Source organism: Stegostoma tigrinum, chromosome 6 (genome assembly GCF_030684315.1).
Source record: "Stegostoma tigrinum isolate sSteTig4 chromosome 6, sSteTig4.hap1, whole genome shotgun sequence".
Lineage (NCBI taxonomy): Eukaryota > Metazoa > Chordata > Chondrichthyes > Orectolobiformes > Stegostomatidae > Stegostoma > Stegostoma tigrinum.
Genome location: NC_081359.1, coordinates 17,501,822 through 17,529,027, shown reverse-complemented (window position 1 = coordinate 17,529,027; position 27,206 = coordinate 17,501,822). Strand labels below are relative to the sequence as shown.

Sequence of the window (27,206 nt, the reverse complement as noted above, 5' to 3'; positions counted from 1 at the left end):
GAGCAGGAGTTGCACAGCCACTTTCTCACCCATTCCCAAGCTCATCCTTATTGTATTTAGCACCCCCATCCCAAAATTATTGAAAAAAATCAAAGATTTTGTGTAAGTATGCAAAATTTCCAAAATTGCCTATTTTCTTAAAAGTAGGTTTCTGTACTTAACAAGAATTACTATTTGTTTCAAATAGATATATTCTAATTTCAAGTAAACATGACACTATGAACTGTCACCATATAACTCACGAGTTAACACTGTACAATCCACTTTTAAAACTCCCTCTGCAGTCTCACATAGATGATGGTCAGACAAAAAAAGATGAGATGTTATGTGTTGAGGGGAAAAATGGCAAAGGTTGTTCAATGGTCCCAGACCACAGGTTTCACTGATTATCCTTTTGGTTTGCCACTTCATGACCCCTCCCCTTGATCTCTTTACCTTGATAATTTTGGCTTCTTGTCACTGATTTAAATTGCATCACCTTTGATGGTCATGTCTTCAAGTGCTAAGGACCTAAGCTCTAGAATTAACAACTAAACTTTTCTACCTCTTTCTGCTCTGCTAAAATTCACTTGAAAACCTAACACTGAAGTTTAGTCACTATTGCAATACAGGAAATACGGTGACTAATCTGTGCATAGGAAGGTCTCATTAATATTAAAGTTTACTTAACATCACGTGACATGCTCAAAGGGCTTTACTGAGATCAGAGAGAAGTGATAAATGTAAGGACCCACTGCAAACTTTCACATGTTCACTTGATAGCACACTTCTTGCTGAATCAGATGAGTTTATGTTCAAGTCCCACCTGAGATATGCTTGCGCATATAAGAAAAACTGACAAATTTTCTTGGTGACTTTTGTGACCCATTGGTGTGATATTCCATGTTTAGGCCCTTCAGATCACACTTGCAAGCTTCCTTGAAGTGAAGTGTTGAATGCTGCATTAGTTATTTGGGTCTGGCTACATTACCATGTGGAAGGGTCTTGGGCGTGCAAACATTTTCCATCATGCAGACATGCTTGATGCACAGAATCTGTGCCTTTGGTTCACAGGTGTCAGTGTACTCGACAGCTCTGCCTCGAAGATTGCTGTTTTAGTGTTTTTGTCTTGCTGGAAAAAGTACGTAATTTGTCAACAAGATGGAAATGTTGAGCTTTAGTCAAGACTAGATGGTACAAAGCCAAATACGATGTACTTCAACGCGTGTAGCATTGATAATGAGATAAACAAGTTAATAGTACACATTCAGAGAAGAATTGCTGACACTAACAACTGTGGGCAACTACTTTGAAATAAATATGATCTGATAACCATTACAGCCATGTAGTTACATGATAACAAGGATTGGGTCTTGAATATTGAAGCGTATATGGCATTCAAGGAGAAGAAACTTAGAAGCTAGGTAAATTTGGAGGAGTAGGATTGTTAATCAAGGATGGCATTTGTGCAAGAGCTAGAGATGACCGTGGTTCAGCTAATCAGGATGTGGACTTGTTTTAAGTGGAGATGAGACATAGTAGAGAATATAAGTCACCAGTGGAGGTGGTCTGCTGAACCAGGAACAATAATGCAATGTCAGGTTAAGTATCCAAAAATAAATATTGGCTGCTTGTGTTAAAGGGATGATAATAATGATGGGTGAATTTAATCTAATATAAACTGGGAAAATCAAATTGGCAGTAGTAGCCATGATGAAGAGTTCATAGAATGCTTTCAGGACAGTTCCATATAGCATCAGGTACCGGAAATTTTCAGAATGTGGGTTAAACTAGACTTGGTAGTGTGAAATGTGATAGGATTAATTATTGAGCACAGTGTAAAGGCTCAGTGTTAAGTATTAGCAACCACAATGTGATTGAATTTTGCATTCAAATAGAGAACAGCAGGTCCAAATTGGTGTTTTAAACTTAAATATGGGCAATAATTTGGCAATGAAAGATGAACCAGCTGAAATGAACTGGCATGATAGGATAATGATAGATCACTGGAGGCACAGTGACAGACATCTCAGGCTGTGTTTCAGAATACATATGCCTCTGCTCTAAAAGAAATTTCATGGGAGAATCCACCATCCTTGGTTAACTAAAGAGATTGGGAAAAGCATCAAATTTACAGAAAAAGCCTTTAATTGAATGAAGGTGGATAGCATGTCAGATGATTGGTCAAAATGTAAAGAATTACAGAGAATGACTAAAACATGAATTGGGGGAAAGAAATTAGAACCTGAGTGGAACCTGGCTTGAAATGTAAAAATGGATGATAAGAGTTTCTAAAAAAGAAAAAAGTAATATGAATGTTGGCTCTCTAGAGAATGTGAATATGGAGTAAATAATAGATAATAAGGGAATAACTCATGAAATAAATAAATATTTTGCTTTTTTGCTGTAGACAATACAAAAAAAATTCCAATTGTAAGCCAGGAGATAGAAGTATGAGAGGGACTTGTTGAAATTACAATCACCAGGCAAGTGGTACTGAGAAAGATGATAGAATTATGGGCTGGCAAGTCTCAGGGTCCAGATGGACTTCACCCCAGCGCCTAAAAAAGTTGTCTAATGAGATATTAGATGTGTTGCTGTTAATTTTCCACAATTCACTAGATTTAGGGAATGTTTCACAACACTGGAAAGTAGCAAACATCATATAACTCCTCTATTCAAGAAGAGACGGAGGCAAAAAGCAGGAAACTGTAGGCCTGTTAGCTTTTTGCTTGTTGTGGAGCTTGTTTTAGGATCAGTCATTCAGGCTGTTACAGCTGTGCACTTAGAAAATTCAAGGGAATGGTTCTGTCGAAGGGAACTTGTGTTTAACCAATTTATTGGAGTTCTTTGAAGAATTAATGTTACCTTGATAAAAGGGAATATATGGATATACTATATTTGAAATTCTAGTAGGCCTTTGACAAGGTACTGTATCAAAGGTTATTATACAGAATACAAGCACATAGTGGAGGGGCAACCATATTAGCATTGATAGAAGATTGACTGGCTGGCAGATGACAGAATGCATAAATGAGTGTTTTTCTGATTAGCAGGACGTAATGAATAGAGAGAGAAAAAAACAAAAATTGCTGGAGAAACTCTGGCAGCATCTGTGCAGAAAGAAACAGACTTAGTGTTTTGATTCCAGTGACCCCCCCCCCACCGCTTCAGAACTGATTCCAGCATCTGTAGTTCTTTGCTTTCTTTTTGTGACGAGTGGAAACCTGCAGCAGTCTGCACTGAGTTCAGCTTTTTACAATTCATATCAATGACTCAGGGGGGTGAAGACTTGATAGCTAAATTTGCAGATGACACCAAAAGACGTAGGAAAGTGTAATGTGAAGAGGACATGAGAACTCAGATGGATATAGATTGATTAATTGGACAAAAATCTGGTGTCTGAGAAAATATGATGCTGTCCACTTTGACAGGAAGAATGAGAAAAGCAAAATGAATGGATAACAATTGCAGAATTCTTATATACAGAGATATCTAGATTTCTAGTGCATGAACAATAATAAGTTGTTAGGTGCAGCAGGTAGTGAAGAAATATAATGGGATGTTATGCTTTATTACGAGAAGAAACAAACATAAATGAATGATCGTTATGCTTCTGGTAATGAAGGCAGTGTATCGTGAATACTGTGTGCCATTTAGTTCTCCTGTTTAAGAGAAAATATAAATGCGTTGCCCAGAGTTTGGAGGAGTTTACTTTATTAATACTTGACATGAACAGATTGACTTAAGGGGAAAGATTAGAAAGGCTGGCTTGTTTCCACTGGTGTTTAGAAGTGTGAATAAAGTGACTTGACTGAAGTAAAGAACAGTCTTGACAAGATTGATGTGGAAGAACTGTTTCCTGACATGGATCAGGCCAGATCCAGGAAGCACTGTTTTAAAACTCGAGGTCAACCTTTTAGGTCTGAGACAAGAAGACTTGTTTTCCCTAAGGGGGTTTTGTAACACTGGAATACTGTGCCTCAGAAATGGAGCAGGTGGGACCATTTTAGGAAGAACTAGATACATTCTTGTTATGCAAAAGTGTTGAAAGTTACCAGAAGATAAATAGGAATGTGGAATTCAAAACACAAAAGATCAACAATGATCTTATTGAATAGTCACATGTTGAAAGGCCTTCTGTTCCTGATTCATAAGTACATTTTTTTTCTGGTAGATATAATTTGTCTATGTTTGACAGCCATCCATCAAAATTTTGAGAATGCAGCTATATAAACCACCAGAATGGTCATAGTTAATAGGAACTGCAGATGCTGGAGAATCTGAGATAACAAGGTGTAGAGCTGGATGAACACAGCAGGCCAAGCAGGAAAGCTGATGTTTTGGGCCGAGGCCCTACTTCTGAAGAAGGGTCTAGGCCCGAAACGTCAGCCTTCCTACTCCTCTAATGCTGCTTTTAATGCTGTGTTCATCCAGTTCTACACCTTGTTATCTCAGAATGGTCATATTGTCTGCTTGGTGTTGTTCCACGTGTTGTTCCTTGAGTCGGCTAAGTTTGTTATCTGCTTTTCCTCTGTGTATGCCAAGTTCTGCATCAAGGGAGTGACTGTCACTGTTGACCTGAGGTGGTAGAATCTGTTAACCACTTGGTGTGGTGTTATTTAGTGTGATCAGGAAAAGTATACCATGTCCCATGACCATGGTTTTCTAGACATATAGTCAAGGAGAACAAGTTACAGGTGTGGAATGGACAGTCTATGAGTCTTTGTAGGTGAGTTTCTGAGTTGGTGACGAACACGGTATTATCAGTGTAGATGAATTCTCTGATCAGAATGAGATGTATTTTAGGTGGTTAGAAATCAGTGATGATGAATCATCCCTGAGGAAACATACTTTCATTTGTAATTCTGTCTTACTGCCAGATTACTGCCACTTGTTTCATAGGTAATTACTGGATCTCTAATCTGAGGATGTTACGAAGCAGATGACATTTTCCCCACCCACTCACTCAATGTTTGACTGTCCATTTAACAGCAGATGTGTTTCTTGTAAGGCTGGGTCACTATGAGTTGCATGACTAATCTCTTCACGGAACCAGGCTGTTGGAGAACCTTGTGTTACATGAGTAATGAGTCATAAACAAAAGGATAATGCATTGATTCTTTGTATTTTGAAAAATTCCTATTAATCTGTACTTTGGATGGCCTCCCCTACTTCTTTGTGTATGTATTCATTTAAGGTTAATTTTTACTGAGTATGCAGTCTGAGCAATTGGTCCTGCCTCTCAAGTCTCCTCTGGTCTGAGTGTTTTTTTCCCTTCCCACATGGATCATTCCTTTGTGTCCTTGCATTTGAACAAAATGTTGTAAATTTGGTCCCCTTTAAAACTGAGTTCTTCTGGTATTCCATTTTCTGTATTTCCAATGCAGCGTGAGGCCTCATTAAACTATGTTACAGTGGTAATTAGCTTTCTACAAACATAAACTTAAAGATTTTTTGGGTGCCATACTACCTGATTAGAAATGCTGTATTTGGAAGAATAAGAAGTTTTTGTTGTTAGAATTAGTAAAAACTAACCTTCAAATGAAGGTGGGAAAGGGCACAGTAGTCATCCTGGCATTATAAGTAGTTGCCCATGGTCTCTGGTTGAAAGGGTTTAGACAAGTGACTGACAAACCATAGATTGTCACCCGTCCGAAAATGAGATATAACAACTGGGGTAGGTGGAAGGAGTGGGTGCGAGAGGATCCAGGGACTGAGCCACTATTTTCTGTAGCGAAGACGAAGAATTCCCCTTCATCAGATTGAGGAAGAACACTGGGCATTGCCACCAAAGACTATATCACATCAAAGACAAACATTGTACCACACCAATACCACAACCCCTGCTCCTCCATTCCACACAGTGGCTTTAGGATCGATAAAGCATTCTCATCTGTCACAGTTTGTCAAATTAACTAATATTCATCGAATCCTTACAGTATGGAAACAAGCCCTTCAGCCCAACAAGTCCAGACCAAACCTCAGAGCATCCCACCCAGACCCTTCCCCCCTCTAATCCACCTAATCTACACATCCCTGAACACTATGGGCAATTTAGCATGGCCAATCCGCTTAACCTGCACATTTTTGGACTGTGGGAAGAAGCCAAAGCACCCAGAGGAAACCCACGCAGACACGGGGAGAATGTGCAAACTCACAGAGACAGTCACCCAAGGTTGGAATCAAACCCGAGTCCCTGGTGCTGTGAGGCAGCAGTGCTAACCGCTGGGCGACCGTGCTTCCCTAGATGTATCATATCTAAATTGCTGCTGCTTAACAATCTCAATAAACTGTCAGAAAATTGCTACAAATCATCGACTGACTGTTTTCTGTGTCTGTGGCCATGAAACCCCCCCCAAAATAAACAACCATCCTCATTCTAACCCCTCTCTCATTTCTCTCTTCCTGAAGCCTCTCTTTTTTTTAACTTTCCTTTCTTTCCTTTCACTGTCTCATATACGCATACTCTAAGTTTTCATCACTTAAAATTTTGGGCTGTTGGTGATCTTTTTATTTCTTCTCTTTAGAATTTCACATAAGAAAATGCTTTAGACTGCTTTTATATTTTAAACAGTGGACTAAAAATGGCAAAGGATGCATCCCATCAGATCCAGGGGATTTATCAGCTTTTCATCTCATGAAGTTCCTCTAGCACTTTTTCTCTAGTGACAGTTTTCTAATCATTTCCTCTCCTCCTTTCGTCCCTTGATATTCAGTAATTCTGGATTGCCATCAGTGTCTTCTGTTAATATAAAATATTTGTTCAACTCCTCTGCAATTTCCTAATTCCCCATCATTATGTTCCTATCTCATTATCCTAGGGGCCCAGGTTCTTCCTTTTTATTTATTTAAAGAAGCTCTTGCTGTCCATCTTGATATTACTTGCAAGTTTCCCCTCGAAGTTTATTTTCTCCTTTAGAATTTTTTGGCTTTTTTTTGTTGTTTCTTAAAACTTTCCCAATCTCTGTTCACCAACTAAACCTTGGCCACATTGTACAGAACACAGGACAGGAACAGGCCCTTTGGCCCACCATATCCATGCTAACCATGATGCCATTTTCAACTATCCCACCTACCTGCATACGAACCATATCCCTCAGTTCCCTGCCTGTTCATGTGTCTGTCTAAATGCCTCTTCAACATTGCTATTGTATCTGGCTGTACCACCATTGCTAACAGTGTGCCGTATGTACCTAACACCTTAGTGTGGCAACCAGAACAGAAACATTTAGCCGGCCAAGAGAAAGCACCCGAATTTCTCTGCCTGACCTTCCTGTGTGGCGAACTAACAGAAAATTTTCCAAGTGCTATTCCATCTCTTTCCCTATAAAGCACTTACTTTGCAAATTGCCTTTTGAAAGAAAAAAGGAGGGAGAAAACCATTTTCGGAAACACTGAAAGGGGCAAATGCTCAACCCATGAATGAAAGATAGCATTGGTGTTCAAACAACATTATCCCATTAGCATATAACTAAAAGGAAGCATAAGGAACTAAAAAAGAATCAACTCTCCAACTCCTGTGGTGCAGATTAGTGTTATCAACCTAGTTGTCCCCTCTCCCCATCTTTTCCATCCTTAATACCCTTGTCTTTTTTCTTTGTGTGTCTTTTTGTATTTGTAATCAAATTTTTAAAAGAGGTAGAATTTAAGTGATATTTTTCTGTCCTTGCCATTGACAAAATAATTGATGATAACAAAAAGTGTTTCTTTTTGATGAAAAGCCTGGTGTTCGCTTTCGTTTCACCCGATTTAGACAGATAGAATTGGTGAATTTGGTCGTTTAGTCAAATTTTCACATTTACTCTGATGCCAGTGACAGTGGGGCTTGCTTTCCAGCAGAATTCTTTGGTTAGTCTTGGCAATATGTAAAAAAAACTCAGAACATCATTGGCGTTGTTGCTATTGAGATAAATGATTCAAGGTCAGAACTGAATCCTGAATCAAGCCCGTGCTTTCCAACTAACCACAGTGGTTCTGAGATATTGTCCTTGTTACCTGTATTTCTATGCTTGAATCTCAACTGAAATCACCTGCTTACTTATACGTTAATTAATTCAAGAAAATTAGCAAACCAGGCTAAAATCATGAATTTTTTAATAATTAAATAAACTTGCTATTCTACAGAATCTTTTCTGACTTAAGGATTCTTGGGAGTGCTTTACAGCCAGTGGAATATTTATAACCACTGCCATTGCTACAATAAAGGCCATTCAACAACTAATTTGCACAAAGCAACATCTCACCAATGCACTGATGACTAGGTAATCTGTATTTAGTCATATCGTTTGAAGGATAAATATTGGCCAGGACCCTGAGGAGAGTTCCCCTGTTCTTCTTTGAAATGGTGACCACATTCTTTTGTGCTCATTTAGAGGGTTTCAGATTAATCTGAAAGTCAGTTGACTTGAACAGGGCAGCACTCACTCAGTTCTTCATTTTGTGCTCAAATTTCTGGCATAGATTTGAACTCCTGATTTAACAAATAGACCAAGTACAGCCCAATGAATCATGGCTGAGACTTTTTAAGATGTGGAGAGTGGCATGAGATTACCCAGAATTATAGATGAAGAAACAGATTGTGAGTTTCAATATTGTCAGTTTCTTATCAGAGCACTTTAGAAGTACAGACAAAAAAAGTTGGAAGTAGTTTGAGTTGTAACACTCCTTTCGCCTGTGAAACGTGTTCAAGTACAGTTGATGGGATCTGAGTCTCCTCTCTCACAATTCAAAAAAAGAATCTCAAGCCTTATGGTTTAGACAGTGTTGCCCATTTATTGTTGTGATCTGAAATGCATTGCCTGAAAGGTAATATTCAGCAGTAGCTTTGAGAGGGAGATGAATAAATATTTGAGGGTGTTAAGGTTTGCAGAGGTGTGGGAAAAGATAGAGGAAATAAACTCATTGACTATCTTTTTCAAGGCAAGAGTGGATGGATTAAAGGTCCCAATCTGCCATGTGGTTTGATGAAAATGAATTGCACAGCTTTCTATGCACATGCAAGAAAACAAATGTGGTTTTCCAAAGAAGCACTCAAAAATGGCTGCGGCAATTGTCTTTTATCATTTGGATCAACATCAAAATTCTTGAACAACGGATGTGCTTCAGTACGAAAACGTAAACACAAAACATAGTTTTTTTTGTCCCAATCATCTGGAAGCTTCAAATTTCAAAACATACAAAGGAAACTCTGAAGGTGTAAACATCATGATGAGACGCAAAATATTTAGGCATAGAATCAATAAATAATAATCAGCCTTTGCTAACATGGACAGGGAAAATTGCAAAATCTTGACTTAGAATATTGCAACACAGAAACAGGCCATTTAGTTCAACAATTCAATCTTGGTTTTTATGCTCTACATTAGTCTCCCCTACTCTTCTGCATCTCACTCCGTCAACTTACCCTTCTATTACTTTCTTCCTCATTCATTTATCAATCTCCTCTTAAATGTTTCAATGCTATTCACCTCAACTACTTTCTGTGGTAGTGAGTCCACATTCTCACCACCTCCTGGTTGAAGAATTTTTTCCTAAAGGTCCAATTTGCTCTCTTTACTGCTGCTGCATGAAATGCTGAAGGGTTTAATGGCTTAATCCAGTTATTGGGTACAGGTCTGTGTTTTATATTAGGCTTGTTGAATATTGTTAGCCTTTTGAATTTGCACTTGCTGTCTGAATAAACCCAGCAATAATTCAAGACAAGTTTACTGATAAAGCAAGGTCTAACATAGAATGTACAGCAGAGAAACAGACTATTCAGCCCTACAGGTCACTGTTGGGTGCTCCAGACAGTTGGCTGGATGGCTGATTCGCAGTGCAGATTGATGCTAACATTGTGAATTCAATTCCCATAGTAGCTGATGTTGTGATGAGGGCCCCAGCTTATTTATCAAGGTACTTGCCTGAGACAGTTATAGTCAAGTTAAACTCACTTGTTATGTCTCTCCTTAATGGAGAGCAGCATATGGCCCCCTGAGACCACAGTGACTTTCAGTCACTAATATCCTTTAGAGAAGGAAGTCTATTGTCAATATCCAGCCTAACCTACATGTCATTCTAGATCTGCAGCAATCTGGCTAACCTTTTAATTGCCTGTTGAAATAGACACTAACTTCTTGTGAAGAGATAGCTCATTGTCACCTTCTCAAGGTTAATCAAAGATCAGCAGTGATGACAACATCTTAAGAATGAAAAGTAAAATTAATGTGGTTCTTTTTCTTCCTTCTTTATAGTCTGGGTCCCATCTTTGCTCTGTTTGTGCCTTTCTACTTCTCCATTCCAAGTGTTCAAGTGGTGCAAATCCTGGGCAGGTTTTCCATAACAAACAAAACCCTGGTCTACATTATGGGTTTACAGGTATGTATACAGTTGTAACTAGTATCTAATGAATAACAGGTGACATGTTGGTAAGGAAAAGTGTAGTTTGAATTGAAATTGAGACTAATGTTCCTCAATATATCACTTTAATTAAAGTGCTGAACTGTTGAGATTATGGCTTAGTATCATTATGGTGTTAATGTGCATGCCTGGTACAGAATGGTAGTAGAGAGACCTTTGATTCGTCATTTTTCTTGCAATGTTCTTTCGCTCCTTAATTTTTTGTACAATCCTCAGCTACTCAGGATTCTTTATATGTCAAATTATTTGTGTATTTTCATTATTATGTAGCCTGTGAAAGATGTTTTTGCACATTTAAAGACCATAACATATAGGAGCAGAACTAGACCATTCACCTCACCGAGCCTGTTCCACCATCTGATCATGGCTGATATGTTTCTCAAATCCATTCTCCTGCCTTCTCCCTGTAACCCTTGATCCCATTACTAATAAAGAACCTCTCTATCTCTGTCTTGAATGCACTCACTTAGCCTCCACAGCCTTCTTGTAGCAGTGAGTTTCACACATTTACTAGCCTCTGGATGAAGAAATTCTTCCTCATATCAGTTCTAAAGGGTCATCTCTTCACTCTGAGGCTGTGCCTTCGAATCTTGGTCTTTCCAACTAGTGGAAACTCGTTCTCCATATCCACTCTATCCAGGCCTCTCAGTGTTCAGTAAGTTTTAATCCGATCCCCCTCTCATCCTGCTAAACTCCATCAGATACACACCCAAAGTTCTCAACTGTTCCTCATATGACAAGCCCTTCACCGCAGGATCATTCTTGTAAACGTCCTCTGAACCCCCTTCAACACCAGAATGTCTTTCCTTAGGTATGGGGCCCAAAACTACTTAAAATATTCCAGAGGTAGTAGGAACAGTGTTCTGACCAGAGCTTTATACAGCCTCAGCAGTACATTTGTGCTCTTGTTGTCTAGGCTTCTTGAAATGGATGCAAACATTGCATTTGCCTTCCTAGCCACCAATTGAATTTGCATGTTAACCTTCAGACAGTCCTGAACGAGGACTCCTAAGTCCCTTTGTCCTTCAGATTTCCGTAGCCGCCTTCCATTTAGAAAATAGTCTGTGCCTCTATTCTTCCTACCAAAGTGCATAATCTTGCACTTTTGCCACACTGCATTCCATCTGCCACTTTTTTGCCCACTCTCCCTCCAATTCCAAGCCCTTCTGCAGCCTCCCAACTTCTTCAGCGCTACCTGCCCCTCCACTTACTTTTGTGTCATTTGCAAAAGGCAAAGTGATTATGAGAAGTGGAGAGGCCAGAAGTGCACGGCAGAACAGGCAGTTTCTGTACAGGCTATAGCTAAGTTTACTTTGAAAGGCTGAAAGGTAAGACATATTGATAATATCAGAGAAAGTAAAGAAATACACTGATTATCTCTGATTATCTCTGATTATCACTGAGAGGGTTCATGAGTGGAATCGTTTGGTCATTAGAAATATTGAAGAAATAGGTTGTTTAAGTAGTTAGGTAAGTGGAAAGACTGATGAAATGTTAGAAATGTGAGCCGGTAGACACCCATCCTGTTTCTCAATCACCCCGATAACAAATATCTCTGTGGTAATGCCCCAAACACCTTGAAAGCTCGTATACAAACTGTGAACATATAGGAGGCCACTGACATGCCTTGAGTAATCATCAAAGGCCTAGTTAGCAATTATAGAGCTGAAGACTAAGAATCAAAATAGCCACAGAGCAAGAAATTCCATCCTTCTCATGACCATAGAATCATACAGTAATGAAGAGGACCTTCAGCCATCAAATCTGTCCTGCTGAAAAGATACCACTGCCTACATAGAACAGTACAGCACAGCACAGTCCCTTCGGCCCACAATGTTGTGCCAACCTATTATCCTACTCGAAGATCCTACTTTCCTGCACCACGCCCATAGCCTTGAATGTTATAACACTACAAATGCTCATCCAAGTACTTTTTTAAAGTAGTCCTGCTGAGGTCTGCTTCATTTCTGGTATACAATTATTTGACACAGGTCTGATTGCAAGAACCAAAGCTTTAGTGTTGTTACGGCACAGAAGGAGACCATTTGGCCAGAGCAAGCGGGTAACTAGGGAGAAGTTAGGGCCTCTTAAAGATCAAGGAGGTCGTCTTTGCATTGAACTCCACAAGATGGGAGAAATACTAAATGAATATTTTGTGTTAGTTTTTATTCTGGGAAAAAAATAGAGCTCAGAGAATGCAGAGAAATAAACTTCAATTTTTAAAAACAGTTCATATTGGAGAAGACAAAGTTTGGGAGGCCTTAGAGAACATAAATATTGATAAATCTCTGGGCCCTGATCTAATGTATCCTAGAACGTTGTCGGAAGTAAGGGAGGAATTTGCAAGACCCCTTGCAGAAATATTAGCATCATTTATAACTATGGATGATTTGCCTGATGACGGGAGGGTTGTACCTTTGCTTAAGAAAGGTTATAAGGAGAAACCGGGGAACTACAAACCTGTGAGTCTGAGTTCGGTTGTGAGTAAATTAGTGGAGGTGATTATAAAAGGATTTGTAGACATTTAAAGAAGCAAAAATTGTTTAGGGATAGTCAGCATAGTTAGGTGCGAGGAAAGTCATGTCTCACAAACTTGATTGAGTTTTTTGAGGATGTTACCAGAAAGATGGCAGAGCAGTAGATGTTGTTTATTTGGATTTTAGTAAAGCCTGCAACAAAGTTCCGCATGGTAGACTAATTAGTAAATTAGGCCATACGGGATTCAGGGTGAACTTGCCAACTTGATGCATAATTGACTTAATAGCAGGAACAGAGACCAGTAGTGGAGGGTTGTCTTTTGGCGTGGAAGCCTGTCACCAGCGGTGTTCCACAGGGAGCGATTCTGCATCCTCTTATTTACATAAATGACTTGGATGAGAATATAAAGGACATGGCTAGTAAATTTGTGTCTGATACCAATATTGGTGGCACAGTAGACCGTGAAGAATGTTTCCTAAGATTACAAAAGGTTCTTGATCAAATGGGTCATTGGGCTGAAAAATGGCAGATGGAGTTCAGTCTGGGTAAATGCGAGGTATTGCATTTTGATTCAGCAAATAAGGGTAAGGCTTATACAATTAATGGTCGAGCCTTGGTAGTACAGTAGAACAGAGACACCTAAGGGTGCAGGCACATAATCCTTTGAAGTTTGTATCACATAAAGACAGGGTGGTTAAAAAGACGCTTGGCACACTTGTCTTGATTGCTCAGCCCTTTGAGTGTTGCGGAGGTGGAAACTCATGTTGAGGTAATACAGGACTTTGGTGAGGCCTGTTCTGGAATGCTCTGTCCAGTTCAGGTCACCCTGTTGTAGGAAGGATATTCCTAAGCTGGAGAGGGTTCAGAAGAGATTTACCAGCATGTTACTGGGTATGGAAGGTTTGAGTTATTGTGAAAGGTTGGGTAAGCTGAGGTTTTCTTCACTGGAGCACGGGAGATTGAGAGGCGACCTGATAGAAGTTTATTAAATAATGAGAGGTATAGGTAGAGTTGATGGTAGTTGTCTTTTCCTAAGAACAGGGGATTAAAAAGCCTGGGGGAATTTCCTTCACTAAAAGGACATTAGTGAACTAGACGGCTCTGACATTGGTTTCATTGTAACCATTACTGACTGCAGCTTTTAAATTCACTTTTCAATTCCTGATTCGTTTGAGTTCAAATTACATGTATTGCCATAGTGGGATTTGAACCTGTGCACAGTGGCTCAGTGGTTAGCACTGCAGCCTCACAGCACCAGGGACCCAGGTTCGATTCCACCCTCGGGTAACTGTCTGTGTGGAGTTTGCACATTCTCCCTGTGTCTGCGTGGGTTTCCTCCGGGTGCTCCGGTTTCCTCCCACAGTCCAAAGATGTGCAGGTTAGGTGGATCGGCCATTCTAGATTGCCCGTAGTGTTCAGGGGTGTGTGGGTTATAGGGGGATGGGTCTGGGTGGGATGCTTCAAGGGGCGGTGTGGACTTGTTGGGCCGAAGGCCCTGTTTCCACCCTGTAGGGAATCTAATCTAATCTAATCAAAGCAATAACCTGGGCCTCTGGATTACCATTTTAGCGATATTATCGCAATGCTACTATCATCTTTCAAAAGGCTGAGTTAACTTAATTGATTTTTTTTGATGAAGTAACATTGTCTTGATGGAGTATGTTCTAGTTAATGTAAACATTTTACAGCCATCAGGACTCAACACAGAGCCCCACAATGGAAAATTGGGAGATTATAGCAATGCCTTTATCTAATTCCCTTCCTATACCCTTCAGTACCTGGGATGCAACCAATCTGGATCGGTTGTTTATTTTCTCTAGCACTGCTTACCCTTCCAACATATCCTGCTCATCAATTTTCAGCTTATTACCTACCTCTACCGACTCTAGTTCTACAGATATTTTGTTGGGTTCGTCTTCCTGAGTACACAGCAGAGTTCCTACAAAATACTTATTAAGCATTCCAGCCTTTCCCTGCTCCTCTGAGCATAAATTTATTGCTTAGTCCTTAAAGGCCCCAGAGTGTGCTTATTGCCTGCTTATTATTTACACGCCACCAAAAGGATTTTGTGTTCCTTTTTACTTCAGCTGCCTTTCTCTTTTCAAATGCTGTCTTTCCCAGTGTTGTCATCCTCTCAACTTATTGTATTTGGGCTAGTTCTTGCCTGAATAATTCAGCAAACATGCATCAAACTTCCTTTTTGTTTGGCTTCACCAAGTTCTTTATCACCCTTGCCAGGCAAGAAGCCCTGGTTTTTCCTCACCTATCCCCTCTGTTGGAATGTACCTAGCCTTGACCTGAAAATCTCCTCCTTAAAGATTACCATTTGTTTTATTATGTTTTGTCCTGTCAGTAAATGGCTACATCCATAGTTATGTGACTGAAACTACTTTTCTTCCATTGTAGCAGTTCTACTTCAGATTGTTCTCTGCCCTACTCCAACACTAATTTATGGTGAATTGGTCATTACCCACAATCACTTACTTCACTTGGCCGACCTCATAGCACCAAATTCAGCATCACCACCCTCCTAGTTTCACCACAGATGTACTGGTCAAGGAGCTTCTTCTAAATGCATCTGAGAAATTCCCCCTACTTCTTTCCCTTTTATTTTAATGCACTCACAATCTATATTTGGGTAATTGAAGTCCCCCAGTGTCATCTTCCAAATCTCTGCAATTTTCTGTTGTGTTACCATGAACACTAATTTTTTTTTCTGTTAACATGAAGTTAGTGAAAATTTGACATTGATTGTTCAGTATTATTATGCATATTATTTTAACATTTATTTCTAGTACATTTTAGTTCAGATCAGTCATGATCTTATTGAAGAGCAGAGCAATCTTGAGGGACTGAATGGCTTATTCCAGCCCCTGATTTGTATGTTCATATCTGCCGTTACCTATATGTGTTTTGTTTCATTTGTAGCTTTTGACATCTAGTATGACTACATGGATTTTGGCCTTTAGTGGATTAGTAAGTACCCTTCTACTTAATATTTTTTGTTTAAATTTTTTTTTTTGGCTGTGGTTTTAATTTTACGTTAATTCATTTGAAGGTTATCAACATTGATTTGGAGGCTTGATTGATGTACCGTGGTTGCAAGTTTACTGAATTACGTAGAAAGTACAACATGGAAACCAATCAGCCAAGCAGATCTGTACCAGTGTTTATGATTGATCCATGCCTCCTATCACCATATTTCACTGGATTGTTAGCTTATCATTGTCCCTCATAGTTACTTGGACTCCCCTTTACACTCTGTATGAAAGTAAGTTCCATATTATTACTATAATAAAACAAAGAACTGCAGATGTTGGAAATCAGAAACAAAAAACACAAATTACTGGACAAACTCAGCAGTATCTGTGGACAGAAAGTAGAGTCAACATTTCGTGTTCTGAAGGGTCACTCGACCCAAGAACGTTTTAACTGTGCTTTCCCTCTACAAATGCTGCCAGATCTACTGAGGTTCTCCAGTAATTTCTGGTTTTGTTTCAGATTAGGTAAATAAATTGTTTTTGGATTCCAGCACTGTTTTGGATATTTCGTTGCTTTCAATATATGATCAGGAAGTATATGAATATTATGCGTTGTCAACAATCACTTGCTAACAAATATAATTGTCCACCTGGGAAATTCCTGGTAACTTGTCTTGGGTCCTTGTGCAGTTGATGAGCTTGATCCTAGAATCGCAATTCTGACCGCACATTTGGAATGTGTTTCTGGGAGGTAGAAGTCATCCTCCATTGGCATCCCTTTTTCTGGTTCCTTTTCCATACATCTGCTTGCTGACTGGTTTTCTCAAAGAATTGAGGCTGTTCGTACTCAAATTTCCTCCAAGTCAGATTCTTCCAAGCGGGGATTTTCCATGCATTGATATCTATGTTGCATTTCTTGAAGGAAGACTTCAGGGAGTCTTTGAAATGCTTCCTTTGTCCTGCTCTTGCTCTAATGCCTTCCTCGTGTTCAACAAGGATGATTTGCTTTGACAATCAGAACTCGGGCATCCTAAGCATGTAGCTGATGTCATGGAGTTGGTTTCAGATGACCATGCCCTCAATGCTGGTGCTATTTGCAGCTTCAAGGATGCTGATATTAGTATGCCTGTCCTCCCAGTTTATACAGAGGATCCATCTCAAACAGCATTGATGGCACTTTTTGAGGGTTATTAGGTAGCTTCTAAACATGATCCAGGCTTTGGAGCCATTTAGAAGAGTTGGAAGAATGATTGCTTTATACACAAGATCTTAGTCTCAACATGGATGTCGTGGTCTGACTCTGAACCTTTGGTGTCTGAAGAAGGCATTCACAGATTAGATGAAATGTTGACCCTTCGTATCAATGTCAGCCATGAATGAGAGGTAACTTCCCAGTAAAGGGAAATGTTCCATGTTTAGGAGGATTTCTCATTGACCTTAATGAAGAGAATTTGACCTGGAGCAGATTGTTAAAGGGTTTGAAACTTCTGGAGGTCGACGCTGAGTCCAATTCTTCAATATGCCTCTGTGAAGGCATTTAGCAAGGCTTGTAGATCCTCTTCTGAGAGAACAGAGATGATGTTTTCTGCATCCTAAAGTGCCAGAGGCAGGATTAATGTTATTTTCTTCTTGGATTTCAATTAATTGAGGTTGAAAAGATTTCTGTCTATCCTGCAGACAATGCCCACTGGAAATTTGTTCTTGATAAGGTGAAGACTGGTGGTGATGAACATACAAAAAAGATCAGGAGCAATGATGCATCCTTACTTGACCGCTGTCTTGACATCAAAAGATTCTGTCATATTACCATCGACAAGGACTGTCACCAGTATCTCGTCATGGAGGAGACAGAGGATGTTCGTGAATTTTACTGGACAACCAGCCTTTCGCAGTCTTCCATGGTGGCTGTTCCTGGCACTTCTCTTGGAGTTTGCTGAGCAATGAAAATCATGTCCATAGTCCTGCAATTTGGATGAAAACCACAATGGTTTTCAGCAACAAGTTCCTACAAGATTAGGAGGAGACGCCTAGCAAGGATTTGAGTAATGATCTTCCTGCTGATGGAGACTAGGGGAAATTCCTCAAGAGTCCCCCAGTTCATTTTGTCTCCTTTTATGATGGCAGCATCCTTGAATTGTCAGGGATTTTATCTTTGTCCCAGATTTTTAGGAACAGTTAATGGAAATGACAGATAAGCTCTGTTCCTCCAAGTTTGAAAATCTCCGCTGGAATCCCTTCTACTCTTGTGCCATTTCTATTCTTCATGTGTCTAATAGCCACTTCAACTTCTGCTACGCTGTGTGGGCCCAAGAACATCACTGGGGAGTTTGGGGTTTCGTCAAACATGTCTTTGTCACTAGTTGTATCACAGTTTAGGAGTTTTTTTCAAGTGTTCTGCCCATCAGAGGTTGATGTTTTCTCTGTCTCTCAAAAGTGTTCCATCCTTGCTGTGCCCCAGTTTGAGGCTAAGGATGTTAGCACTGCATATTGCCTTGGTGACACCAAAAAAGCACCAAGTGCTGGGCTTGTCAGCAACAGTTGCAGCTCCTTAGCTTTCTCTACCCACCGATGAAAATACAGCACAGCCATTCATCCCAGCTGATGAGTGCTCCTGTTTATATGCTCCTTCTGGAATTTTGTTAGTGACTGTCTGGCAATTATATTCCCTTATTTTGTAATTCCCTACCACTTTCAATGCTGCATTGTTAGCTATATCTTTTTAGTTGTAAACCTCAATTGGATTTATCTTTTCTATTAGCTCAAAGCGTGATAATTCCAAACTATTATTCTGCAATATTTTTAACAACAGAACTAGTTTCTATGAAATATATCAAGCTGGTGGGTTTAAATGATATAAGTAAAAGGACAAAACTATCTAGGAGCATTTGAAGCACAATTCTCATGTTGCACATATGTGTCCAATCTTGTTAAATTGTTTTTGCTGCTGTCAAACTGAAACACTGGTCTCCGTTGTCCGACTTTAGGATTGTAGGAAAATCGCAGTTACTGCTTCACTGGTTTTGATTCCCAACTGAACAATGTTCATTGGTGACCATAATTACATTTGCTGAATTAATGAGTTTTAACACCCATGCCCACTATACATTCTGTTGAGTAGATTGTTGAGTTATTCACATTAACACCTTTCTCAGTACCTGCTTCAAAGCGGAATTCACATGATAGTCCTTTCTAATATGATAAGATTTAAGAAAAGATGCAGGTTATTCAGCCTATTGAATCTGGTCTGCCATTCATTTGGATTTTTGCAGATCTGATAATCCTCAACTTCACTTTCTTGCTTTTTCTTCAAAATGTATGCTTCACTTCCTGATTAAAAAGCTATCTATCTTTAGCCTTAAATATACTTAATAACCCAGCTGCTACAGTCCACTGTGGCAAAAGATTCCACAAATTCACCACCCTCTGAGAAAGAAATTCCTCCACATCTCTTTTAAATGTGCAGCCCCTTTCTCTGAGATTATGCATTGTGGTTCTGGACTTTCCCACAAGTGGAAACAACCTTTCTGCATATGCTCTGTCATGACCCCTGAAGAACCTTGACTGCATCAATAAAATCGCCTCTCATTCTAAACTCCAACAAGTACCTACTCAACCTCTCCTCATAAAGACCCTTGATACCCAGGTTCAACCTAGTGACTCTTGTCCACCTAGTGAGCCTCCAGTGCTAGTATATCTATGGTGCAGCGTTAGCAATCCAAACAAAGTAGAACGTGGCTGGTGCAAGGATCTTAGGTGCCTAAGACAGCCATGAGTCTTACCCTCCCCCAAAAGTAACTTTTGAAAATAACTGTTGTGTTTTGGAATGAATAAAGACTCTGGATTTTTGATTATTGGTTTATTTTACACATAAAGAATATAGTAAAACTGATTGTACATTCTCATTGTTTTGCACTTTGCCCAGGGCGAACACTTCAAGAAATACATGTCACACCATGTGATATAGCATGCATAATACAATGTTGATGTGACCCTGCAGCATTTATTAGATGATTTTATGCACAATTTTCATAATCAATAATCTTTGTGCTTGGATGGGCTAGATTGAATTACATTCTTGGATATTATTTGCTGGTTCCCAATTTTGGAATAGTCATGTGATTGTACAAATTTGTAAAACTGCACATCAACAGAATGAGGAATACCATGTGAAATTTTGGAAAGGCTGCAATGTAATTAGGTGGACATCTACATTTTTTTCTGCACATGTGGATGTATACGAGGAGACTGAGACATTTCGTTCCATTGCTGAAAGCCTGTTTGTGTATATATGTAGTTTCATGAATAATTGATTCCTTTTTTTTCATTTCTCTTTCCTTCAATATTATTGCAGTAAACTATCATTTAGTTTTGTCTAGTGATTGTGCTGATCTTAAGTAGTACTGGTAAAGTTCTGTAGGCAGCAAGTTAATGTCTAGCAGTCAAGGCAAAAATAATGAGCACCATCCAGCATCATGCGTTTGCTTGATATTTTCCACTCTGAGCTCACAATATTTAACAAGCAAGTCAAAGATTATAAGCAAAGGGACGAAAGTGAAGATAAGGCTGAACTCAGATCAGCCATGATGTTATTGAATGGTGCAGTAGGCTCGGGACTGAATGGTTTATTCCTGCTCCTATTGCAAATGTTTGTGTTGCTATCTTCAGCATCAAGAATGTTGCACACGCAGAAATTTTATTATTGTTGAGCTATAGCGGAAGTAACATTTCAAACAGGCCTGCGCGGTGGCTCAGTGGTTAGCACTGCAGCCTCACACCTCCAGACACTCAGGTTCGATTCCAGCCTCAGGCGACTGTCTGTGTGGAGTTTACCCATTCTCCCCGTGTCTGCGTGGGTTTCCTCCGGGTGCTCCGGTTTCCGCCCACAGTCCAAAAAAAATGTGCAGGCTAGGTGAATTGGCCATGCTAAATTGCCCGTAGCGTCCAGGGGTGTGTGGATTATGGGTGAAGGGGTCTGGGTGGGATGCTTCAAGGGGTGGTGTGGACTTATTGGGCCGAATGGCCTGTTTCCACACTGTAGGGAATCGAATCTAATAAAAAAAAACAGAGTCTTCCATTTAGCTGCCAGCAATTCGGTTCTCTCTTGAGCTCAAAATGCAGACTGACATTCCTAGCACTGGAGTTGCTATCTTTCTCCAGTTATCCAATATGATTGAAGTCTTCACCCTTTGATCTTATTCCAGTAAATCTCCTCTGCAACTTTTCTAAGGTCTTGACATCCTTCCTAAAATGTAGTGCTCAGAACTGATCCCAATATTCCAGCCTAATCACTGTTCAGTTAGAAGTCAAATACTTGCTAATTACCATCGAAGAACACGATTCAGATTATTGTGTCTGTCATTTACCAAGGTAAGTTTCATATTCTCATGGCAATCAGCAATGAGATTCCTGGTTTACGAATCCCACACTGACATCAGCAGGATACTTACCCTTTCCCTTCAGTGGCAATTGGATATAGGCTTGTGTAGGTTTACACACTTGAAGAGGAAGAAATGGCAGTGTGGAAAGAGTGGAGGCAAGCGGCAATAATTGGCTCTTTCAGAGGGCCAGCTCAGGCACTATGGGCTGAGTGCTTTTCCCATGCTAAAGTGATAAGTGAATAGTTTTGGAGAAATAGATGTTCCCATGAGAAATGTCATTTGCAACTGATGTCTGTGATATTAGGAAATTGGAGGTACAGACATGATGGATGTTGCTGCTGTTTTGATTTCTTGTCATGTTGTTGTTTGATGAGGTCACGAAGCCTTGATTTCTGATATAGATCATTGCTCTGAAATCTTGAACTTACGATGTTTGTTTCACATAGTTGTACATTGCTCACAAGACTGTCGTTGCCTTGGAGATAGGTATGTTCAGTTTCATTGGAGATTGCGGTTGAATGTGGATGTGGATAGGAAGCATTCTGGTTGGTATCAGAACATTGTCCTTAATAATTAACAATATATTTTATTAAGAAATGAATAAAATTATATTTTGCTAACAGTAGATTTGGTTCTTCAGTAATGTCACAGTTGTTAGATTTTGGAAAATTACAATAGTTACATAAAACTCCATGGAATGTACCACACACAAAAAGACCATTTGATCCAAGTGGTTTATGCCATTGTTCATGCTGTACACACATTTCGTCCTATTTCCTATATCTCACCCTTTCAGTGCATTTTTTTATTCTCTATTTATAATGAAGAGTCAAAATGTTAACTCTGCTTTCTTCCCACAGACCTGAGTTTCACCAACAATTTCTGTTCTTGTTTCTAATTCTGATTGCCTCTCTTCATGGGATAAGCTCATTCTAGTTCATCTGCCACCGCTGTTTCAACATCTTGATTGACTAGCCTTCATGCATCTGCTCACAATGAAATATCTGCAGCTAATTCTCTTCTCAACCACTTTCCCCTCCATCATTTGAAGTTATAATACACAATAAATCCATTACTTTCACTTATCCTGGCCATTCCAGCCCAGCTGAATTCCCTGAAGTCCAAGACTTGGATGAATATAGCAAACAACATTTTTAACCATTTACCACCATATCTGCTGGATTGTAAGAGCATAAGAACTAGGAACAGGAGTATGCAATTCAGCCACTCAAACCTGCTGTGCCTTTTAATACCCTTACAGCTGATGTCACCTTGGCCTCAACTCCTCTTTCCTGCCCGCTTTCCATAATCCTTCAATTCATTACTACTTAAAAATCCATTTGCCTCCTCCCTATATTTACGAAGTGTCCCAGCATCTACTGCACTCTATGGTAGTGAATTCCACCCAGATTCATGACTGTTTGAGAGAAAAGGTAATTTCTTCTCATCTGTTTTAAATCTGCTTGTCCTTACAGTAAAACAATGACCTCTTGTAAAACATTAATTGAGTCTTTCTTATTCTCTGTCAAAAGTGCTCACTATTCCATGATCACCTTGGAATGCAAAGTTAAACCCTGAAATGTTTTGTCTTGTGTATTCGTTTGTGCAAATAGCCTTTCTCTCTATTTTTTTTTCCATGCTCAGTTTCAAGTGCAGGGAGACTCAGAATTCTTTGTCCCTAAGATTGAAGCCATCATAAACTGTCTCTAAAACAAGCAGGCAAAACTTTTATTAAAGTTCACTTCTGCCGTAGCCCTGAACTTGCAACTTTCTCCAGTTCAATGCTATCTTTTCCACATGTCCTGTTCCTAGCTCATCTTGTCCATGAATCCTCCCTCCTGCTATCTTGACCTGATTCCAACGTGACTGCTGGACAACTCAACTTCCCTTCCTCACTTCAGTGTTGATTGTTATTATTGATGGCCCCATTTCCACAGACCTGAACACTATCCTTCAAACTTCATCCTTGTTTACATATCCCTACAAGCTCTTCTGACTCAAGTGAGATAGCTAACCACTGCACCATATCTGGCACTAATGGACACGATATGGAGGTGCCGGCTGAGATGTTAATGGGATAACATCCCATTAATTTTTATGCTCCTTATCTTCCTAAACAGGGGTATGTGGAAACTGTCTTAAACTTCCTGCCTGAATAGGATTGGGTGGGAAACGTTTGTAATGGTGTGATACTTCTATAATTCTGTGAAGGGATGAAATCTTTGTAAAGGTTTGAAACTTCTGTTTCTGCTGAAGTGGCCAGGTCAGTGACCTTTGTTCAAGCCAGACACTTTGCCGGCTTGAAATTGCATTCTGTTGTTATCAGTCACTTCGTGAACCATAAATGCTGTATCCTGTTCGCTATGTGTTCCAAAGGTAGTAATTGTGTTATGTATCACCCAAAATAGAGTATAAAAAGCAGACACTGTCTGCTGTTCAGGGAGAATTGCTTATGGAGCTCAGCACTCTGTGCCGGGTTGAGTACAGCGATCCTCCACAGCTTGTACATGCTTAATAATAAAGAATTATGTTTTTGTAACCAGGTCAGTGTCTTGCTATTGCATCAAGTACGTGAGGGTCTCCTTAACACGGTGACGTACAGGGGTGGGCAAAGCTACAAGTCACACCAACATCAAGTTATTGTCCAGCAAGTTTATTTGAAATCACAAGCTTTTGGAGCTAAGGTCCTTCGTAGGTGAAGACAGGAACTAGGCGAAATATGTATGAGCTGGAAAGCTCTTCAAGAATTGAAGTAACTTTACAGCTATGTTTCTTTAATTTACTTGGGGAATCTGGACGACTGTGGCTGGGCCAGAATTTATTACCCATCCTTAGGTGCCCTGGGTAACATGGTGGTGAGCTACTTTCTTGAACTGCTGCAATCTAGTTGGTCTAGCTAGACCTGGGTCAGCACTGTGGCTCAGTGGTTAGCACTGCAGCCTCACAGCGCCAGGACCCGGGTTCGATTTCAGCCTCAGGCGACTGTCTGTGTGGAGTTTGCACATTCTCCCTGTGTCTGCGTGGGTTTCTTCCGGGTGCTCCGGTTTCCTTTCACAGTCCAAAGATGTGCAGGCTAGGTGGATTGGCCATGCGAAATTGCCCGTAGTGTTCAGCGGTGTGAGGCTTATAGCAGGGTGAGTCTGGGTGGGATGATTCAAGGGGCAGTGTGGACTTGTTGGGCCGAAGGGCCTGTTTCTACACTGTAGGGAGTATAATCCAAACTAAAATGCTGTTAGGGATAGAGTGCTAGGATTTTGACAAACAACACTGAAATAACGTCAATGTATTTCCGAGTCTCAATGGTGAGTGGCTTGGAGGGAATCTTACAGGTGTGGGTATTACCATGTATCTGCTGTCCCTGCCCTTCCAGATGGTGGTGGTTGTAGCTTTGGTAAGTGCCGCCTAAAGTATTTTGGTGGATTTCTGCAGGGCATCTTGTAGATAATACACACTGCTACTGCCATACATCAGTGGTGAAGGGACTAAATGTTTGTGGATATGGTGCTTTGTGTAGATGCTGTCAAGCTTCTTGAGTATTGTTGGAGCTGCACTCATCCAGATTAGTGGGGAGAACTTCATCCACTCTTGACTTGTGCGTTGTGGATGGTGGAAAGCTTTGGGGAGTCATATTACAAACAATGAATCAATAAGACATTAATAGAAGGCAGCAAAAAAAAGTCAGCGAGCATGGCTTTCTCAACAGTCGAGATCACAGACATTGATGATTTGTTTTCTTTTGGCTCCTTTCCATTCCTCCTGACTCTTTGTTGGTGCTACAGAGTCTTTCATTCAGTGGTTGAGGATTTGTCATCTCCCTGCCTCTGAGCATGTTTCTTCCCCGTGCTTTCAAGAAGAGATTTTCTGAGGTACAAGCTTACAGAGGAAGATGAGGGACGGTAGCTAGCTACTCGGGATTTTATTGTACTTCTCCACACAGAAGGCCAAATGAGAGAGACGGAGAGAGATTTTTTTTTCTTTTCAGGCTGGATGTTTCTGCTGTATTGCTTGTACCCAAGGCTGTAGGAACTGCCCAGAAATCAATAACATGGTTGCCACCACTCTGCTACTTCACACAGCAGCTGGTGTCATTGAAAAGTCAATCAAAAGATTGTCTCCAGGCAAAATTGCCCTGAATATGCATAGCCAGTCCCAGTTTGTCTGGAATTTTACCTCTGTGCTCAAAAAGGCAACATCATATATACAATTCACAATGTATTTCAGTAACCTTTTTTAAAATTGCAAACATCTTTTTACAAAATTTCTTTCACTTAAAGCATTATCTTTTTAGTTCAAAAGAAAAGTGGCCCTTACGTGTCTGTATCTTCCATAGACATGAAATGCCGTTTCAAAAATTAATTTCATTATAAGGTATGCAACGCATTGACAACAAAACATGAGACTGTAATATATTTGGTCTCCTTCGTCCCTTTTAGAAGTATTATACAATCTTGCATGATCCTTTTCGTGAAATCTAAACTTGTTCCTTCTTTTCTACTATTGGGACAATGTAAAAGCTGTTTTATGTATGAGGCTTGGAAATTGAAAAATGTACTGAAGCATAAAAGGAATAATTTGTTAAAAACCTTTCTCAAAAAATGTATTTGTAAGAAATGGCAAATTTTGCAACCATTCTGATACTCTAAATAAAAATAATGTTTAGCTGGAATGAAACAATTAATCTGCATCCAACCCTACTTGAAAACAGAAATGAGAGGCCATAGTTGTAGACTAAATGGCAGCAAATTTAAAACAGAGGTGAGGAGGAATTGCATCTTTCAAAGGGTCATGAGCGTGTGGAGTTCACTGTGCCAGGGTGTGGCAGATCCCGGGACACTGAATACATTTAAGGAGGAGAGAGACAGATTTTTAATTAGTAACGGATTAAATGGTAATGGGAGTAGGAAGGCCAAGATGAGATCAGCCATGAATGTATTAAATAGGCAGAGCAGGCTGAAGGGCTGAGTGGTCTACTATTCTTTAGTTCTTTTGCAAAAAATCAACATCATTTAGTTTCACAGTGTCAACACCTTTGTGTTATTATACTGAGTGCTTTTAGATTATGGTCATTTAATACTTCTTGCAATTCTAATTCAAATAAATATGCTAGCGATCATGTTTTTCTTTTATTCAATCCTGGGTCGTGGAGTATCACTGGCTGGTCAGGGTTTAATACCTCTCCCTAACATCCCTTGAGAATGTGGCAAGGAGCTGTCTTCTTGGACCACTGCTGTCCATGTGCTGTAGGCTGACCCACCATGCCCTTGGGGAGGGTGTTCCCATTCCCCTGCCACATTAGTGGCACCCCCTCCAACAGCATTAACAAAAGTAGCCCCTAGGACATTGGCTCCAGTCCTGCCTGGGTGTAGACCGTGCGATTTGTAATTGTCCCACCTCCCCCAAACCAGTCCCAATGTCCCAAAAATTTGAACCCCTCCCTCCTGCACCATCTCTTAAGCCATTCATTTATCCTGCCTATTCTTTCATTTCTACTCTGACCAGCACGTGGCACTGGTAGCAACCCTGAGATTACTACCTCTGAGGTCCTACTTTTTAACTTGGCTCCTAACTCCCTAAATTCTGCTTGTAGGACCTCATCCTGCTTTCTTTTTACCTATATCATTGATGTCTATATGCACCATGACAGCTGGCTGTTCACCCTCATCCTTCAGAATGTCCTGCAGTCGATCTGAGACATCCCTGACCCGTGCACCTGGGAGGCAACGTATCATTCAGGAGTCTCATTTTCAATCACAGAACCGCCTATCTACTCCCCTTACAATCGAATCCCCTATAACTATAGCCCTTTTACTCTTTTTCCAGCCCTTCTCTATAGCAGAGTCAGCCACAGTACCATGAACCTGGCTATTGCTGCCTTTCCCTGGTGAGCCCTCTCCCCCAACAGTATCCAAAACAGTATACCTGTTTTGGAGGGAGATGACCATAGGGAATCTAATCTAAAAATGAGGAGATTAGTGGACAGTAAGGAGGT

General features: G+C 40.1%; 1 protein-coding gene across 2 annotated transcripts in view; it reads left to right on the top strand.

Annotated features, from left to right (window-relative positions):
* The window catches only part of ubac2 (UBA domain containing 2), a 206,402-nt gene that overhangs the window by 95,639 nt on the left and 83,557 nt on the right, over positions 1–27,206 (top strand). For both annotated transcript variants that reach the window (XM_048533306.2, XM_048533305.2), the window contains 2 exons: positions 10,215–10,338; positions 15,787–15,834. In XM_048533306.2, coding sequence (XP_048389263.1) covers positions 10,215–10,338; positions 15,787–15,834 — 172 coding nt within the window. The remainder of the gene's footprint in view (positions 1–10,214; positions 10,339–15,786; positions 15,835–27,206) is intronic.